At 38.7% G+C, this 20,439-nt stretch overlaps 1 protein-coding gene across 2 annotated transcripts; it reads left to right on the plus strand.

Moving 5' to 3' along the window:
• Positions 1 to 1,040: 1,040 nt before the first annotated feature.
• noxa1 (NADPH oxidase activator 1) lies at positions 1,041 to 18,599 on the plus strand. Of its 2 annotated transcripts, none has more exons than XM_051075219.1 (16): positions 1,041 to 1,206; positions 4,045 to 4,226; positions 5,315 to 5,400; positions 6,501 to 6,609; positions 7,908 to 8,042; positions 9,185 to 9,292; positions 10,594 to 10,653; positions 10,727 to 10,764; positions 11,381 to 11,519; positions 11,698 to 11,766; positions 11,985 to 12,072; positions 12,484 to 12,590; positions 13,904 to 14,064; positions 14,515 to 14,623; positions 16,162 to 16,285; positions 16,438 to 18,599. In XM_051075219.1, the coding sequence occupies exons 2-16, from the start codon at positions 4,053 to 4,055 to the stop codon at positions 16,542 to 16,544; spliced, it is 1,614 nt and encodes a 537-aa protein (XP_050931176.1). In that variant the 5' UTR covers positions 1,041 to 1,206; positions 4,045 to 4,052; the 3' UTR covers positions 16,545 to 18,599. The 2 variants fall into 2 exon arrangements, with proteins under 2 accessions (XP_050931176.1, XP_018524565.1); XM_018669049.2 differs by having other exon boundaries at positions 5,315 to 5,397.
• Positions 18,600 to 20,439: the final 1,840 nt, after the last annotated feature.

Consider the following 20,439-nt stretch of genomic DNA (forward strand, 5'->3'; position numbering starts at 1 on the left):
ACCGAGGTCCGCAAGCATCACTGAAGTGCTCAGATGACATTAAAGTGTGTAACATTGCAATTATACAACTATTACCAAAAACAATAAAATGTATATGTCTAAGTGTTGTTGACCAATCAGATTGCTTGGTCAGAACTACTTGTTGTATAATGCACAATTTAGCATAATAATAGCTGATCATTAAACTGTGGCTCATACTGTATTCTTTGGAAGTAAGACTTGAATGTAGTATTTTTACATTGTACCGCTACTTTTACTTAAGCAAAAGATTTGAATACTTTTTCCTCCACACGTGGTCATGCTGTGCTCCACTTATCTGTGGAGTTTCTGTGATGGGTGGGGCCACACTGTGGCTATAGTGTTGCACTACAGCAACACAACACAACCTGTGCAGCAGGTTGACCCAGTAGCCTGAATACTGAAAATTATAAAGACTGTTTCTTTAATTTAAACATTATAACCATTCTCATACCCACTCAACAGTATTTCTTTATGTGTGAGGAACTGTGACTTCTAGAAAGCAGAAAGTTTTTCACCTGACTTCCTTCTCTGAAACATTCCTCATAAAGGTCAAAGTTCACCCTGAATAGCATCATACAATGACTCAGGGTAATTACACTTGGTATAAACACCTTACCTTCCATTGTCACTACATGGATAATACAGGATTCCACAGAGTTTCTGTGCTACAGTCCCTGGGTCAAATAATGTTCAGGATAAAACATTACACTGGGTTGATTTTCATCTGTCCATATACAGTCATAGTGGGGTTTTACCATGACAGACAACAGAGTGCCAGAGATCTGGGGCATTTAGAAAATATTATTGATAGCCAGCTTGCATTTTTTTTTCTTTTATTTACAGTTTATCTGACATGGCATGAAAAATCACAGTAAATACCCAAACAAAGACTCTGCTGTAAGAAAGATGAAACTGATCCTTTTGTGGTTATCATGTCAGATTAAATCCTGTGTGACTGGTGTATATTGTAATTGTCATGCATACGTGCTTCATTGGCAGGTGAATTCCAGAGCCTTTCTCGGGAATGTGGACAGAGAACTTCCTTATGGCAGCAGGGTGGAGACTCTGGAGGAGTCCTGTTTTAATCACTCTCACTTCCCTGTTGGCATAGTGTGGAGGACAGCAGATAGCAAGACAGAGCTGAGCACTGACTGAACTCACCTGCCTCTCATTCAGGAGCAAAAGGTAAGCAGACTGAACTTCTAAAGTTTCTCATATAAACTATTCAGTTTGCATGAACTGAGCTAAACAACATGTACACGTAGACACTGAGGTGAAGTACAAGGAAGTATTCCAGTAAAATTGTGTAGAAAGTAACAGTTTTAATATCAGTGTTTCTCTGTTGGTTTCTTTTTTCTTTTCTTTTTCTTTTTTATTCTATTCTTCTTTTGTATGTTTTTTTAAAGGTTTGGTGTAGGAATTAGTGTATGTATGAGTCTTTGATCCAGCCCTTCATCCTACTTTATTCCCCTCTGTCCATCCACCTTCTCATCTTTCTCTTACCTTCTTTGTTTGTGGAAATTTTCCACCTTTGTCTTATTATTTAATTTAAATCAATACCTTATTTTTCTAATTTTTCCATTTCACTTACATTATTTTGATGAGCTTATATGCATGGTGTCAGTGGCAAAATAATGAAGTCAGTGTTGTCAATCAGTCCATTTGTTTTTTGTGGCAGTGGAATGTTACAAATTACATTTACTTAAATACTGTTACTGTTTACAAGTTTCAGACACTTGTAATTCACTTGAATTTTTCAGTTTCATCTTTCATCTAGTCAACCACATTTCAGTAGAACAAGGTCCTTTTATTAGACAGCTATTGTTACCAGTTTCTCTATAGATTTAAAGTTCCATCCACAAAATAAAAACTGATCTTATTGATTAAACTACAACAGTACTACATTTTAAAGCTCCACTTAGACAAGATATAATGTTAAAATGATTACATTTCAAAGACTTTGCAATTGTTATATATGAAAAAAACATATGTATTCTACACTGTAAAAAAGAAAAAGTTGAGAAAACAAGAAAAAAGAAATTTTCAACTTCTGCCAAGAGTTCAGCCAACTTGGTTCTTCTTGTTCAGCCAATGCAAAAGTTGAAATTAACCACTGGCACATGAAATAGAATAGCGCTGCAAGAAGGTCAGGAGGACATATGTAGTGAAAATGATTGGCTGCGTACCCATTCACTCAAGTTTTACATGAGCATAACCACAATTAACTCTAGACCAATTAAAAGTTGTTAAAAGTTAAGAATTTCACCAATGAACAGGTAACTAACAGGTAAAACACCAACAACTCTTTTAAAATACTGAGTGACAAAATTGCACCCACTCTCATGTATTGTCAACAACCTGACTACTGGAATAGATTCCTCTGACAATAATTGACATTTCTAATGATGAATTATTCACTTAGAGAACAGTTAATCCAAAAATAAAATTTCCATCATCATCTGTGATGCCAGTTGAAACTGAGGTGAAGTTTGCACTAGAACAGGCTAAACAACATAGCTTAAAGTCATATCTGGCTTTCCCATCAACAGTCACAACAAAAGCTTTGTTTGCAGAGACCTTGTGTGCTGTGAGCCTCGACAGCCACTGAGCTCAAAAAAGATGGTCTGAATTGCTTTGAAGGTATACTTCATCTGTTTTGGATAATCAACGTTCAGGGCATACAGAAGGCCAAAGAGGTATGCCAAGGCAGTAGAGAGGTCTGGAATGTCATGCAGCATGATGTTCTCTTCCAACACAACTGTCTGGTCTTGCACATGTATGCCGGCTTCATCATTTTGTAGGACAGTGAGGATGGCAACAGACACACCTTGCAGCACTGGTTCCTAAATGTCAGAGTCGTGAGGAAAAACAACAGATGCATTATTGAGAGCTAAGAAAAACTAAGAAAAAAAACCCATTTCTATTTATTTTGAACTTAAACTTTAGTACCATGCTACTGACTTGCCATTCAAATTGTGAAGGTTTTAACCAGAAAAAGCATCTCTTTCTTTAATCAATGACTGTAGCTATCACCCATCAACCTTGTGATGAGTTTTATACATAAGTATTTTCTACTAAGGAACACTAGCCAACAATGGCCAGCTGTCTGATGTCTAAAGAGTGTCCAGTGGAAAACACAAGTGTTTCAATTAGTATAGTACTGTAGTGAACTTAATACATAGAGCAAAATCAGAAATATTTTATAGTAATGAAGATAAAGTACAGGTCAGACCCCAGTAACATGCTTAAGTAAAAAAAAACAAAAACACTGCAATCATGTGGACAACTTTACTTTTACAAATAAAAATACTGTTAAACCAAATTACTGCTGACATCCATTTTTACTGCAGCATAACCACAAGGTGGTTTTTGCAGCCAACACATTTTCTGTGTCTCTGTTATAAGAAAACACACACACACACACACACACACACACACACACACATATATATATATATATATAGTTAATTGCCAGTAATGGTTATAAATGAGTTACATCAGATAAATCATATAACAGACAATGAAGATATGAGGAAGGGGACCACTGATAAAAGCAAAAATATTATTATTATATATATATATTCAAATACAGAGAATAGCTAAAACTGCCAATTTTTGAATGGTACATTTTGCTTGAGACGACATAAAACTTTTGTATGATTCATCATGACCACTGATATTTGGTACTGTCACTCCAAAACATGTCAGGTTTATATTCACCTCTGTATTTGTATTCCAGTTATCCAGGATTAACTCTGAACCCACTGCATAGACATTTGGAATTCTCTTCATTTCATCTACATTTTAAAGAATTGTGATAAATAGTTTTTATTCTTAAGTTTGTGAGTGAGAGTAAAAGTGATTAACTATTACCCTCTTTCCTAAATTTTGCTGTTAATGCTTTGGCATGAAACTCATTGGTGACCTCCAACATTTAGCAACTCTCAAAAAAGAAAAAGCAAAGAACAACCTCATGTGCTGTATATTTGTCTATCATCCTTGATTTTGCTCTCCTCTAACTAGTCTTCAGCATGCTTTACACCGAGTTACTACAGCTGTGGGACGAGTCGGTGCAGGCAGTGGATGCCAAGAACTGGCAAGGAGCTCTGAACAAACTCGAGCAGATTAGTGAACCCACATCTCGCACCCTGTTCAACGCTGCCTCAGCTCACCTGGCTCTGGGACAGTTGGCCCTGGCCATGAGGGTATGTCTGTTGAGTATGATGGATGACGGTGTGAACATGAGCAGGATTTTAAAATCAATTCTGAACTAACTGGCTGTCAGTGGAATAACAAATGTTTTCTTATTCTTGGGTTTTGTTAAGGGTCTGAAGGGTTGAAGTATTCTAAGCTTAAATCGTAACACAAATAAAAGCATATATAAGGGATTCAGTATCCTAAAAACTTTAAATTCACTCTAGCAACATTCTCGAAATAGTAGAGGCAAGATTGGATGACTTCATATGTATGAATACGAAATTCTAAATTCATGGATCAAATATTACACCTACACAACAGAAAGTTACAATGTGGACCTAGGGATATTCACATCTTGCAGCAGAATCCAGATTTTTCAGATCATGAAGAATTTTTTTCACCCTGTAGCAGATCCCCCCCTGCACATCACCATTGTCCTATTTATATACTTATAGCACCCATTCTCACCTCATTTATGAGTTGGCAATGAAGCTAATTAGATGTATTTTGGTGACACAGAGATCCATTTGTACTCATGTTGTATGAATGAAAAAAGAATGAGGTGCTTTGTGCCATTATCAGCACCATTAATGGTCGTTCCAGGTACATACTGATCCCCCATAAATGTTGTTTCCACATGCTTTAACTGTTATTTTCTCCTCTAATGTGTGTTTTGGTAGCAGTTCTGAGAACACCACCTTTAAGACAACATCGAGGCTAAAGAGGTTAAAAGTTTTTAGCCATGTCTCAGCCAATCAGGGCCGTGGGAGTTGCCACATGGTAGTTTAGTATCAGCTCCACCCAGACTTACTCCCCTTCGAACAAATCTGGATTTGTCCCTTTCTAATGCTTAGGGGACTTCATGTCTGTGATGTAGCCAATTTTTATGCCATTGTGCAGCACAGTTTTTCATCTTGTCGCTGGAATGTTAAAATTCAAGTAGCAGTCTTTTGAACAAAGTATTAGACTGTATCTGCTATCTCCCACTGTACACCAGTTTGGCTGCTGAGTACCACTGTTAAAAAGAAACATATTGTAATACTTCCATCTTTTTGCATCTTTCCTGAACTTGTCTTTTCCCCTCTGTGATGTCCAGGCTTTAGACCTCACCATTGCCAAGGATGAACGTCTTGCTATTGGCTTCTTCCAGAGGGCAGCAGTGATGATGCAGATTGACAGGCAGGAGCTATCTCTCTATTCCAAAAAATGATTTACAGTCTACACTACAAAACACAGACACTACAGACAGACAGACTACAGTACTGTGCAAAAGTTTTAGGCACAAAAGGTAAAGATTTTTTTTTTCATGAATTAACCTCATGTGAAGTGCAGTAAAGAGAAAAAACCTAAATCAGATCAGTCCCCCCAACCCACCTTCAAAACAGCTCCAGCTCAGTACACCTGTACTTAGGTAGTTTGTTCCAGCAACTTGGAGAAGTTGCCTCAGTTCCTCTGTGGATTCAGGCTGTCTCAGTGTCTCTGTCTCTTCATGTAATCCCAGACTGACTCCATGATGTTGAGATCAGGGCTCTGTGGGGGTCAGACCATCTACTGCAGGACTCCTTGTTCTTTTCTCTGAGGATAGTTCTTTATGATGCTGAGTGTGTGTTTGGACTTCTTGTCCTGTTGCAGAATTAATCTAGGATCATCAGACTGCTCCCTGATGGTACTGATAAAGGATAAGAGTAAAAACTAGGAGCCTAAAACTTTTGCACAGTGCTGTATGTAACATTTGAAAGTATGTGGTTATTTCTTTAAAACTACTGACTAAAGAGAACTTTGGGAAATTAAGAGAACTGCCACTTGTGGCCACAGTGGGTGCTTCAGTGAAAGATAAAGGTGACATAAAATGCTACTGTTGATTCCTTAATGTGATGTCATTTCTGTTGAAATTGCTAAGTGATGGGTCAGTCTTATGTTTCAATCAGTTATATTAAGAAAGTCAATTTGATTTGGCAGAAAGGAGGGATTGCTAAGACATTTCTAATGATTGGTTGGACTGGATAAAGAAATAGTTCGACTTTTTTTTTCCAGGCACAGTCACTTCCTGGAATCTTTTTGTCACTGTGAGGTTGCCAGGCAACCAACAGAGACTCCAGGAAGGTACTGCATTCAATGAAGAAATAGTCTGACCCATAATAACCTGTAAAACCACAACATGTGGGTTTTACACTTAAGTTCTAGAACAGCACAAAGTGCTGCATTTTCATTTTCAACACAGATGTTTTTTCATCCCACTGTTTGACTGTTAGAGTGCTTTCTGCATTGCTGTCTCTCTCCAGGTTGGAGGAGGCTCTGTCAGACTGTATCTGGGCACAGAAGCATATGAGAGGAAACATGGTCATTGACTACAGACAGCTGGGACTGAGATATAAACTCTACAGCTGGCAGGTCTGACACACACACGCACACACACACACACTGGCACACTGACACAGGGAAACACCATTCTCCACCATGCCTGTTCTGACACATTATAACAAAATCAAAAGGAAATCCAACCTCATAAGGTCTGTCAGTGGTGAGGAATGAAAACAGAGAACTGTGCTGTGTCATCACCTCCACTGTGTAGTTCAAACATCACACACTCCTGGGGTCTGACAAAGCACCATTGATGGAGACTGAGGAAGAGGTTACACAACATTACATATTTCTCATGGTACAGATAAGACATCCTGGAGCTTTCCTCAGACAGTGCACCTGCGCTTGCAGCTGGTAACAGCTAAACTGTGGCTTAGGGGAGGTCAAATTTCACCATCAGTTTGAAAAATCACATCAATCAAGGTCCCTTGAAATGGGAACTTGAACACATTAAAAACCTGCTACTGCCTGCAAAACAGTGCATATCCAGTTTGGATTTAACCCTTGTTGTAAGTCAGTGGATGTAACAGGCATATTAAGACTGTGCAGTTTAGAGGCAGTGCAACGTTAGTGGATAGTCATGAGTGGATGCAGAGACACAAATGAATCCTGGGTGCCAATAACTGACACAAACACACATCCAGGGGAGTTGTTTCAATTTGATCAACTTGATGCTGAAACTTTCTGACTCTGTGTGAATGAACACAGACTGACAGATAACACAGAGTGACTGGAGGAAACAAGCAAACAAGAACTCAGTACATCCTGTTCAAAAGGACAGCACACTTTAACAAAGTAATGAAACTATTTCATGGTACAAAATGTGTAAATACCCACAAACAACGCCATTTCATTGAATCTGGACCTCAAATTTAGTATTATATTATATATTGGTGTTCAGTCAGTAATGCTTGATACTTGAAGCAAAGAAGCAGCAAGGACACAGTCGTGTTTTTGCCTTTCTTTGAAGCAGCAACAAATAACGCTTTTCTTGGACAATATTTCTCTTCAAGGTGGAAGACTTGTGAAATTGGCACAGGTCTCTGGCTATTAAAATCACAGCTCCACCAGACATACCCTGATGAATACTCAAATAATAAGGTTTTTTTTTCTTTTGCTGATAGCATCATCCTCCAGTGTAACTTCAGTGCATGGGAAGTTTTTGTTCCAAAGTTTGGAAAGACAGAAAGTTTAGTTAAGTCATTGATACTGGCCTCATACAGTTTACGGTGGTAAATGATGATGGATAATAAAAGGGTTTTCACACAGGAGTTACATAAGATAACATGAATATTAATGGGATGGTATAAATGTGATGTGTGCCCTAGGTTTTATATAATGCAGCAGCTGTGTACTGTCGGATGGGCCAGTGGGAGCAGGCCAGTGAGGTCCTGCTGTCAGCCTCTCAGGAGAAAGGAGGAGGTCGAGGAGGAAACATAGAGGCAGCTTTGGACAGTGTCCTGGTGAGTGTCACATTTTGAAAAGATTAAGATGACTGGTCTGTCTAAACTTTTTTAAAACCACAATGAAATGTTAACTGGAAAACAGCGAAGCATATACCTCCAAGCTCAATTAAACTTCCAATTCTCATTTTTTAAAGGCCCTGAAAATCAGTTTTCTCAGTCAGTTTCTTATTCAACCAGTAGGGTCCTACATGAAGTTAGTTATCATACTTGCAAGATTTGATACACTGCACTAATTAGAAATTGGTAATATTTGAATCAAAATCTGATAAAAGCTGTAGGATTATCTGTTGATGTTTCCAGGCCACTGTCAGTCAGATCTGGTCAAACTACCTAAGAGTGGTTTCCCCATTTTTAAATTTGATTGTTGTTTATTTCTAGCTATTTGCTTATTTCTAACTAACTATTAAATGTTGTAGAAAACAGTTGAAAACAAGTTTACCTGGGATTCAATTGTTGGATTTTTCATTTGGATTCAGAAATGACAAGTCACATGAAAATAGTTGTCACTAGTCTCTGTTGTTCATCATGCTATTGGCTGTAGTAGTTTGTTTACTTTGCTGCATAAACTGTTGATTTATGGGCCTGTTTCACCCAGTTTGCAACCAGCTGCACTTTGTAACATGTGAAAATGTCCCTGTTCTTTTTGACATCATTTTCTGATCAAATGTTTTCTACTGGTGCTTTTGTGAGTTTGATCTGTGTTTTGTGGCCTGAACTCATCTAGTTTTCCTGGACTTTGGTGAGACTTGCTGCTGCAGTTAGGGACCAAATGATATATCTCTAGGTCACTTCATATTTCTGCTGTTATGATAGAACATACCATACACTGATTTTTTTTTCATTTACAATAACAAAAATACAGACAGACTAATCACAGAAGTTATGTAAAAACAATTAAAAACATTAAGTAACATCAAGTTTAATATTATGGAAACATAATGAAATGTAGCTTTACTTCAAGACCATAAAATCTAACCAACAAAGTTTTTACACTTTTTAAATAAATCCCACCCTTCTGTCCCGTCTCTCAGATACATCTGGTTATTTTCAAGTATTTTTTCTTTTCAGTTTGTTCACTATGAGAGCCCTTGTTGTTATTTGCCTTAAAAAAGAACACTTTACCCTGAATTGAAAAACAGAGAAAGGATGTCCTGGCTCCTCTCTTGGTGCCTGAGGGTGTGGTGTTTCGTCCCAGGAAACAGGATGTGGAACAGCTGCAGCAAAGAGACTTCTTGGGCAAAGCAAAGGTAGGATGTCCCATGATGAATGTGGTGTCATGGGTGTATGGGAAGATACTTTAGTTATTACTTGCTCTTGTCATTTAAAAAAAAAAAAAATCAAATTCAAATTCAAATTTGAATTCATATCACCTCTGTGTGCTCTTTTATCAGCCATCTCCTGTTGTGTTAGTTTATACCTAATATGAAGCAGTTTGAAAGTTGTGATAGATGATGCTTTGTCATCTAGATTCAAATGTTTATTATTATGTTTTTGTGTGTGTATACACAGGTTCTTAATCAAAGTACAATTTTGATCAAATTAACTTAAATACATTACTACACAGAAAACTGTGGCACATGTTGGGGATTGGCTGATAAGGCTAGTAATTTGATGCCACTGTGTTATAGAATCAAAGGAAACCTTGAAATAATATGGAAATGTGCATTTGTATTTAGTGATGTGGTACAGTGGTTAGCACTGTCCCCTCACAGCAACTGCCTGTGTGGGGTCTCTTCGGGCACTCAGCTTCCTCCCACAGTTCAAAGACATTCTCAAGGAAGTTTAATCAAAAGGAACTGGACTTCGTTGTAGTCTAGGAAGACGTTTCACCTCTCATCCAAGAGGCTTCATCAGTTCGTGTTCGCATCTGACCAGGCTGGGACTGGTCCAACTGACTGTTACGAAGCCTCTTGGATGAGAGGTGAAACATCTTCTAGACTACAACTAAGTCCAGTTGCTTTCGATTTAACTTCCTTGAGATAACTATGACCTGGATAAATGAGAATATTCACAGGCCAGTTCAAAGACATGCATGTTAATTGGTGACCCCTAATAAATAGGTGTGAATGGTTGTTTGTCTCTATATGTCAGTCCTGTGATAGAAGGAAGTAGGAATGGCAGCTGGACTGAGAGCAGGGTTTAAAAGCAGTTGGTAGGTCAGGCTAAGAGAATGGTGTCACCTGTCACCAGTTGATTTGTCACAGCATAGCCTGAGACCAATTGGTATAAGCATTTAGCATGTGTCCTGGGCTTCCATGGGAAAGCTCCCCCAACTTTTGGCACATTTCACTGCGTACTATAAATAACTAACTTCGGGCATGGAATAGCAATTAAATATTATGTGTATCCAACATTTTTGAAAATGCCATGTTTATAGTCAGTTAATTACTTACTTAAAACCATCATTTCAACTTTCAGATTAAAAGTCTTGCACCCAAGTTGTTTGATTACTTTCAATGACTTACTTATCCACGACCAAACAAACAAGCAAACAAAAAAGTAAAGTCAAATGTGTAGAATTTAGTGATATATGAAGCTCTACTTGCAGGTGATATCCTCCATGATTCCTAATGATGATTTTGGAGGCTTTGAACCTCTGAGGCTGCAGGTAAGTCTGACTACAGTAAGAATATTGTTGTCAGTCTCTCCCTTTGCTAACTGTCACTCTGTCTTCTCCACAGAAACCAGGTTTCTATGAGCCCAAGGTGAACGGAGCTCAGTGAGTATTTTCACCAGTCAAACAGAGATATTAATCTGTGCTGGTATCATTACTGTGTGAGGATGATAACTACAATTGAAAAATATATACACACTATAGTAAAATAATACTTGTAAGTGGACTGCACTTATATAACGCTTTTCTAGTCATGTGGACCACTCAAAGTGTTTTACAGGTCACAATCATATAGCACTCATTCTGTTTATATATAGAGTGCTCTAACACATGCCCACAAATTCACACACTAATGTTTTACCATTGGAGGTAATTTGGGGTTCAGTATTTTGCCCACTTTGGCACATGGACTGGAGGAGCCGGGGATGGAACCTCTGACCTTCAGATTAGTGGGTGACCCGCACTACCTCCTGAGCCTCAGCCGACCCTTTCCTGGACTATCAAGCATTTAAAGCACTTTATAATGTATGTCTCTTTCACCCATTCACATGCACAGCACAGAGCGGTTAAGAAACACTTGCTCAAGGACACTTTGACAAGTTTTCTGAAGGAGCAAGGAATCAAACCAGGAACCTTCTGATTACTAGATGACCACTTGATCTCCTGAGCCATGGCACCCTTGTAGATATGTGTTTGATTAGGTCTTTTCACTTCCTGTCAGGGATTCTCGATATATGCGTGTGCGGGTCCCTTACATGGCTCGGGGCCCTGGACAGCTGACTGCACCGGGAGGGGCAATGGTGTTTCTATTTGGGGAGGAGGACAGGGACGGGATGGCAACTGTCATATATGATGGACAGGTAAGGAGAAAGATAGGTGTTATGTTGAGGTAGGTATTTGTTTGCAATTATTCCATTCCAGGTTATTAAAACCCTCAAATTTTTAGGCATAATACTGAAAATTTGGTGTCTTTGAGCGTGGTGACCAAGATGTATTTTTCAAGAATTTCTCATTCCTTGTCCGTTTATTATTTTTTAGCGAGGATGTCTACCAATGTCCCTACTTGAACCGGCAGATGTCAAGACATCCAAAGGCAAAAAGGAGAATGTAATGTATTTGTCCATGTAATAATAAACTTTAGGATTTTTTTTCTTTATCTCTGCTTCACTCCTGTGTCCTGACAGAAAAACTCTTGTGAGAAAATATGTGAAAATGTTCTAAAAAGAATTCCTGCTACAGTTAAAACCCTTCAGCCTTAACAGTTACAAGATAAGTCTACTCGTTCCAACAAAACTTACTGCTTCCCGTCTTGTTTTCTTCCACAGAGATTTCCCAGTGGGATCCCCCTCCCACCAGGACTCAAGCCACCCAGTCGTCCACAGGCCCAACCCAGCCCTGCAGCTCCACCTCAGGGTAATAATCCATCACACACCTTCTTGTACTTTTTCTACAATCCTTCAGCCTCAGGAACACTTCTACACTTTCTTTTCTCTGATCTGCTCCAACAAGCATTTCTCTATTATGACACTTTTTATTTCTTATTGCCTATATTTTTGCCCCACGAGCACAGAGATGTCAGATTGTAGGTCTGTAAGTGTGTTAACATTAACATTTTGTAGGCTTTAGGCTTTTTCCAGACAGTCGTGGTGGCTGACATATATTTCTGAATTAATCTCAGAATAAGAAGAAATTGCAGCTTTTAAGTGTTATTACCCAATAACTGCATTTTCATTGCGGAACAGACTACAAGAACATACACAACATCTACCTGCCTAAAGTGGTATTTTGTTTGCTCAGACTGTACCTGTCCTGTTTTCCTTGCAGTACGTTTTACCTCAGACACTCCACCTCCATCCTACACTTCTGCCACCCACGTGCTGCTGCCAGCCTCAGAGCCTCCCCAGTACACAGCAAACACAGCCAGCGACCAGGTAGAATCCCCTCCTGAAAAGCCAGATTCATTTGTGCATGCTGAAAGTTGGAATCACATCATTGTTCTTTGCCTCACACATCCAGCTTATGCAACCCTTTCTCCTGGAAATAACATGTATATACAACTTAAATGTGACAGCAAATATCTTTTGTAGTAAACATAATCTGCAGTTTTCTTTTATTTCTCTTCTCTCAAATTAATTTTACTTTTTTTATGATTTGCATGGAACTTTTTCTACTAGAGGGTCACCTATACAAATCCTCTAGTACACTCCACTGCCATGGCAACTAATAGAACACTTCATTTGAAGGGCACTTTATCATGTGGTGGGGTGTAATTTACAGGGCACAGTGATATTTTCTTCCATGAAGGCATGCTATTTTAGTTTGTCACATATAGAAACATTCTACAGGGCATTTCATGTTGGTTTATCTGCATTTAAGACAGCCATTACAGAACTTTGATACGTTTTCTCTGAGCTCACTTACTTTACATTCGATTTTGGTTATTCTCCCCTAAAGGTTCTACAAAAGTTCTTGTTACTAAGATGTTAGTAAGAAGTAAATGTTACTAAAGTTCTGCAAGTATTCTGGGTAGGTGAAGCAAGGACCTAAATAGGACCAAAAAAGAAAATTATAAGGTGGTCCCATACAGAGTGTGAAATGGGAACGTAGTATAGGGACCTAGAGGGAAAGTCTTGAGGCAGAACATCCTGAACATTCCCTGGAATTACACAAAAAATGTCTGTCTACTGTTCAAAGAACTCAACAGTTTGGGAAAATTACAAGGCAACTTCACTTACGCCAGCAGGGGCACCTCAGAAGATACAAGGAAATATTCTCAGAATGTTCTGGAAAAGAGCACTTTCTAGCTGCAATGGTCCCCTACATGTTCCCAGGACAACCTGAAAGTTCCCTGAAAGTCCATCAAATACCCCCCTACCCTTTAAAGTTCTCCACAGCGTTACCATCTGGAAACATTCTGGAAACAGCCAGAGAGGACATTCTCAGAATGTCAGAATGTTCACCTTGAAACATTTGGGTCCCTGTAAAATATAATATAAAGTAATTTCAAGTTACTGCACTACAATTCCTATTAGTATTAGCATTTCAAGTACTAATCTGAATTACAGGGGCGGTAGTAATATTAGCATTAGTATTACTAATACTAGTGCTGTTATTACCATAATAACCATAAAAAAGTATTCACATTGACTGGAACAGATCAAGAAGAACTGTTGATGCAATTCCCTTAGCTGCATTTACATTTTCTTTTAATGTGTTTTTCAATGCTCTCTCTCATTACTCCCAGCATACCAGTTCACCTCAGGTAGACGAGGTGGGCTCTGTGGTGGTGAAGGTCCACTACACGTACAGTGTGGCTCTGTCTGTCCCTCTGGACACACTGTATCATGAACTGAAGGAACAAATTGCACAGAAATTGGGCCAGCCTGCATCTCAGCTGCGCCTCAGGTAAGTGCAGGCCTGCCAACCCACTTCTGTCTCAACAAGTAATGCTTCATATCTAAAAATATGCTTTTCTTTGTCCACTTCACCCTGTGGGTCCAGTATCTATTCTGGCTTAGAAAACCAAATATGAGATATAGGACAGAGGCTGCAGCACGACAGCCTGTGAAAGCATCAGGAAACAGCAGAATAGAATTAACACACCATGATCATGAAATAGAAACACATCACAAAAACATTTTGTCATCTAAGGATTGTTAACAATGTAGCTGTCAAAATAATAGAGGCTGATAACAAATAATATGCATCATAGGCTGATGTTTGTAGCTATCTGCGTCATCTTGGAATAAAGTCACTTCATTTATTTTTGATGCTCTGCGTCCATGATACCCTCATCTTTCCATCTACTCTCCTTTATTTCCCACTTTCCCCTCACTATTTCTTATCTCTCATCAGACATAAACCGCATGGCTCCCAGGTGCTGATACCATTGGGTGGAGAGGAGGAGCCAGGCTGCACCATACAAGAGGTGGCTGAGGCTGGCAGAGCCACCCTGTGGTGCCAGGTGAGCATTTAGAATCACATCAACATGCATATCAAGATTTTAAATTGCCATCAATTGCCAGGTCTATCAGAGGGTTTGCAGTTGCCCGTCTGCCAGCTTCCCATGCTACCATTGTTAAAGCAGCACAAGTTCAAATTTGTATAAGAAGAGTGGATCAAAAATGGAGCACCCTGTTCATCTATGGGATCAGGTGCTGAACTGCAATGTCCTCATGTCTTCAGTGAGAATGCTCTGATCAACCCAGCACCAAACAGCAGACAACAGAGTCAGCAACTAGCTAATAAACATAGTTGAGCATTTAGCAGCTAAAGAAGCAGTTAAGTAAGAATATCCCACAGAATAAGTAAGTATCCCACAGAGATAAGATCTTACTGAAGCTGAAGCAATAGTTTGTCTTCAACATTACACTGATCACTGGCTGCTCTCCACTGAGCTCATGCACCCATATGGCCCTCATTCCAAATGTAGACACTCCATCATAATGAACCAGACTGAAAGACCCCTGCATGTATATCACCCTTCTACACAATTGGAATAACCAACATAATAAACGTGGTCATGTGCTCATGAACAATGTCAACATAAGGTATAAGCATTTTAATACATCTTTATCCCATGCTCTGCCTAAGAATGTGTGTTAGTAATGAGTGTTTTTTTTCTGTCTACTTTTTTCAACATCAAGAGCACCTCAGGGATCCCTGGATTTACTGCACATCCCTTAACTCCCACCCTGCTCTGTATACAGTTACTGACAACAGGAGAGTTTGCATCAAAGCTTATGGATACCAGCAAAATAACACAATACAAGATTATAATGGCATTTGATTTTCACAAACAACATTAAAATCAATGTATTGGCTCATAATCTAGTTTGTTAAAAAACTATTTAGTAGCAATTCAAATTACCTAGTAAAGTTAACAACAAGTAGCCACTGGGTAGGTGATCTAACAAGGTTTTAAAAGTTTGTTTCAAGGGACTTTATTTTTATACAAATGAAATTGCATTAAAGGTGCCGAACATTACATGAAAATCAATCCTGTCTCTTGTTTTCCCATCACAGTCAATTGGAGAGTGGTTGGAATATTTACATTATTTACAGTTTTGTTGTTCTTTGCAATAAATTTGAATTAGCAAATTATAATAGTAATGTGAGTGCTGGTGTCTATCAAGGTTTAATCTGGAATTGTGATACACCTTTATTAAAATAGTCAATTTCCCTTCAGGGATCACTTAAGTTGCATCATTTTGTGTCTTTTCTTAGGATACATCATCTTAAATTCTCTATGCTTTGCCTCTTTTGGTTATGAATGATGAAAAAAGCTGTATCAATTTAACACTGATGTGTTATTTTGACATGTTGGAAGAGAGGTGCTGCTGTTGTTTCCTAAGTCAAGGGGAGGAAATGTCATAAGAAAATATTGATAATAACAGGGTGGGCCTGTTAAGTGCAACATACAGTTTCAGTGCCCCTTGCCATCCCAGTATTTTTTACAGGTGCATAAAATATTAACTTTCATTTCCCTGTATTGTACTTCAGACAGAAGACCCTCTGGCCAATCGTACCATCCTTTACCAGATGGTGGCGCTCTATGACTATGCTGCTCAGGGCCCAGAGGACTTGGAGTTCAGTGAAGGGGACACCATCGATATCCTGGGTCAAGGTGAGGCCCTGCAAGTCAACTGAACTGCTTTTCAGTGGAATCATAAAGTCTTTTTTTTGTCTTTGTTGGGCATTTTAATTTGAAATGTTACATCACTCCCCCATCCCCTTCAGATGTGCCACTTTATATTTCTCTCTTCCACTCTCTCCTAGTTAATGACGAATGGCTGGAGGGACACTGTGCAGGAAATATTGGGATCTTCCCCAGCTGCTTTGCCTACAGGGAAAACACCAGTATCACCCAGAGCTCTGAGTTATAAAAGTAAATGAGCTACTGTACAGTCATCTTTAATAAACCTGTTAACAGTGGATGTTTACAGCCTCAGAACAACCAAACAACACTGTTCTAGTGGCATACAGTCCACTCTGACTTAATCATGATTTTAAAATATTTTTGTTGTATATGGTATCACTGAAATGTTGCTATAGTAGCTCAGACTATGTCTATGTTTTCCTGTTTTCTATATTCTGCTGTGTTACTATGATATTCCTCTGGTATTCTATAATACCAGAGGAATATATAATGATACCTGTGATATACCACATCAAACTTTATGATATATTTTTTTAAACTCAATTCTGTATCCAGGAATATTTCTACAGGGTTACTTACTTAATTACATGGTTCTCTGCATTAATTGGTCATAAAATTAAAGCTTATTTTCATGTACAAACACAATGTGCTAATGAACTTTAGCAAATTGTTTCTCTGGAGTCATCTCAACTGGGTGCTCACTTCTAGGGAGGAGCCCACAGACTGAAATCGTCTCCATTTCTAGACAGTTTGTCTGACTATGAACAGATGAATATCTAAACTTACTTTTTCCAGCATTATGCAAATCAACAGTCCTTTGTCAGTAGATGCCTCTTGTGATTAACAAACTCAAAATGTTTCAGTGGTTTGAAGTGGTGAGTCAAAGTAGTTCTAACACACAGCCCCAATCTTGTTTCATTAATCTATCAATATTACCTGATGACCAGGTTTGCTAACTCTTGACTCTGATCAGCTTGTGTTGATGTTATTTAGCCTGTTTGCATGATGAATTCAATATGGACTAGAGTGATACAATAATTTGTGTGTTATTAGATGAAATAGATTGTGTTGTTCACTATTATAACCTATAACTCAGAATTTCTCCTAGATATGATCAATTTGTCTTTATTATTATATTCTCGCACCATATGCCTCACACCTGCACATCAAGGGGGTGGGACAAGAGATAAATACCTCCACATCACAGTCCAAAGCCTTCCGCCATCAGTATGGCCAAAAGATTTAGCTGTCAGAGGACTTTAGAGCTTATATTTGAGGAGAGTCAAGCGATGTGGAAGATGTCTCCGAATATGAGGATAATTTAGATATGATGAAAGTGAATTTGAAGATGGCCTTTACTGGGAATATGCATCACAAGGAGCACCACAGGCGGCCGCTGGAGCAGCCCAAGAGCCAGTCACTGGAAGAGCCCCACAGACAAATTTGTCTAAGAATGGACAGATTGGGGCACTAACAAGCAAGAGTAGGACGCATTTTTCAGAGCTCCTGTGGAACAGATAGCATTTTTCATGAAACAGCGTACACCAGGTGACTCAGACCAACCCTCGCCCACTCAGAGTAAAAGTGTAGGTATGGCCGCTGAAGATATCAAAGCAGAAATACTATCATCCCTGAGGGGGGAAATCTCTACACTGGCCCACTGGTGGAGGACTTTGATGCACTTAAATTACAACTCCAAGGGGTGCGATCTGAAATCGAAAACAGCACAAAAGCATTCTGAACAGAAGTTGACCATATGTAAATTAAATTACATTATAAATTACAAAAAATAAATTACATTATGATGAAGACACCATGGAGATTCTGAGGAGAGCCGAGGACAGAGCTCCACTGACCTACAAATGGGAATCGGAGGTCTGAGTGTATCCTTGCTGGTAACTGACAGTCAGATTTTGCTAATACGCCACTATTCCCTGTCTGCTATAAGAATTTCATTTAGTTAATTTCGTGAACAGGGTGAATTATGCATTATAACTAACCCAACTGAATATATCCCAACTGAACTAGACAGGGTACTAGTATTTCATGGATGTCACTTATTACATTCTACCATGTCTACCTCACCAGTAGTTATTATGAGAGAAGATCAATAACACTTAAACAGAGCTGACTTCATGTGTAATCCTAATGGATACATAACCATAACCATTTGCAACCATTTACTTTATACAAGAATATGGACACCTGCTGCGATGATGCAGAGCTTGTAGAGTTTCTAAGCCATCGACTGAATTGACAAATAAAGACCTGCTTTAAACTACTACTTCTGGCAAGACGAATCAATCAGATAATCACCCAAATTATACATTATACAGATAACGTGCGACATCTATTAAATATCCCATCAACAAGATAAGAAATTTGAGTCACTGATCATATCCCTTGATGCCCAAAAGGCATTTGAACGAGTATCATGGCAATATTTATTCCATTCCAGATTTAGATTTGGTCCTTAAAGCAGTCATTAAAGTAAATGGGTATAGATCAGGGAGATTCTCATTAAAACAAGGATGCAGACAAGGCTGCTCACCCAGGTCACCCCTGCTGTTTGCTATCAACATTGAACCACTGACCCAGCTTATTAGGGATGATAATAACATAAAAGGAATTGTAATAAACAGAAAAGAGCACAAAATATCACTGTATGCAGATGACGTACTACTGTATTTAACAGAACCTACATCAACAATACTGCATCTAAAGGAGCTAATTTATCAATATGGGTATTATTCAGGATACAAGGTGAATGTGGATAAAACGGAGGCTATGGATGTGAATGGTACAGTTTTATAGTAAAATAATATGGTGCATCAATAGTGATTTGGAGCGGTGGTCCATGCTCCCCCTTTCTCTGCTGGGCTGTATATAAAGTATCTGTATGAATGTTCTGCCCAGACTACTCTATTTCAGATGCTACCAGTGGAAATTACAAAATCAACTTTATACAACTTAGACAAAATAATATCAAAATTTACATGGCAAAAAAGCACCCTAGAATTAGGCTTAAAAGCTTACAATTACTCAAGTTAGATGGAGGCTTTAAAACTTAAAACTTGAAATATTATTTCTGGGCTGCACAAATGAAGCCTTTGATAGCGTGGATCCAAAATATTACACTCACGTAACGACTAAGATGGGTCCAACATATTCCAGTTCATGCTGTGGAACACAGACTTCCAACCATACAGACCTATTCTGGCTATGTCCCAAGCTTAGTCTATCCTGGCCAGAAGTATTTGATGCCCTTAAAGAGGTTTTCAGACAGGATAAACCACAAAGTCCTACAGTGGTATTACTGGGAGCAATACCAAAGGGTATGAACAGGAAGGCTGAGAAATACCTCTTAAATATATTGCTCACAGCAGCATTAAAATGTAGCAAATTACATATTCATTAAGGCTCCAGAGATCAATTTTTACTAAACGATGGAGCCCTACCATGACTTAATGACTATTAATACAATGAGGTTTTGACCCTCATGCTTGAGCATTGGCCACGTGGATTTCCTGTGCATGCACTGTATATGCCTCTAACATCACCTTTAGGAGTGAATATTGTTCCTATAATTGGATGGATAGTTTTCTGTTTCTTTCTCTTACTGATAGGTTTTGATGGACTTGTGTTACATGTGTGCATACATGCACACTGGCAGATGTGTGGATACATGTGTATGCCTATAGTTAGCCCCCTTTTTTTCCTCTTTCCTGTTTTTTTTTTTGTTTAATACTGAAATATATGTATAAAGATTATGTACAGCTGTCAATAGTAAAGCAAAATAATTGTTTAAAAATGTATTATGGATAAAAACTACCTACAACAACTACTACCTTTACAACCCTGGGCCCAATGTAACTGGCATGAGCAGCTTGTAGGGTTTAGAGGCTGCTGCCTTTTCAGGCAGTATATGTCCTCAAAACCAGCAAGGTATGGCATCAAAATCGGGGCTGTCTGTGATGCCGTTTAATCATTGCATTGAACATGCAAATTTATACAGGGAAGCCAGAAAGAGGCGCTGCTGAAAGAAACCAAGGGACATAAGTCATGCTAGATACAGGCCTCAGTGGTCACAACATTATCTGCAACAGAGGTCATACTTGACT

The sequence above is a fragment of the Lates calcarifer genome, linkage group LG13 (genome assembly GCF_001640805.2).
Source record: "Lates calcarifer isolate ASB-BC8 linkage group LG13, TLL_Latcal_v3, whole genome shotgun sequence".
NCBI lineage: Eukaryota > Metazoa > Chordata > Actinopteri > Centropomidae > Lates > Lates calcarifer.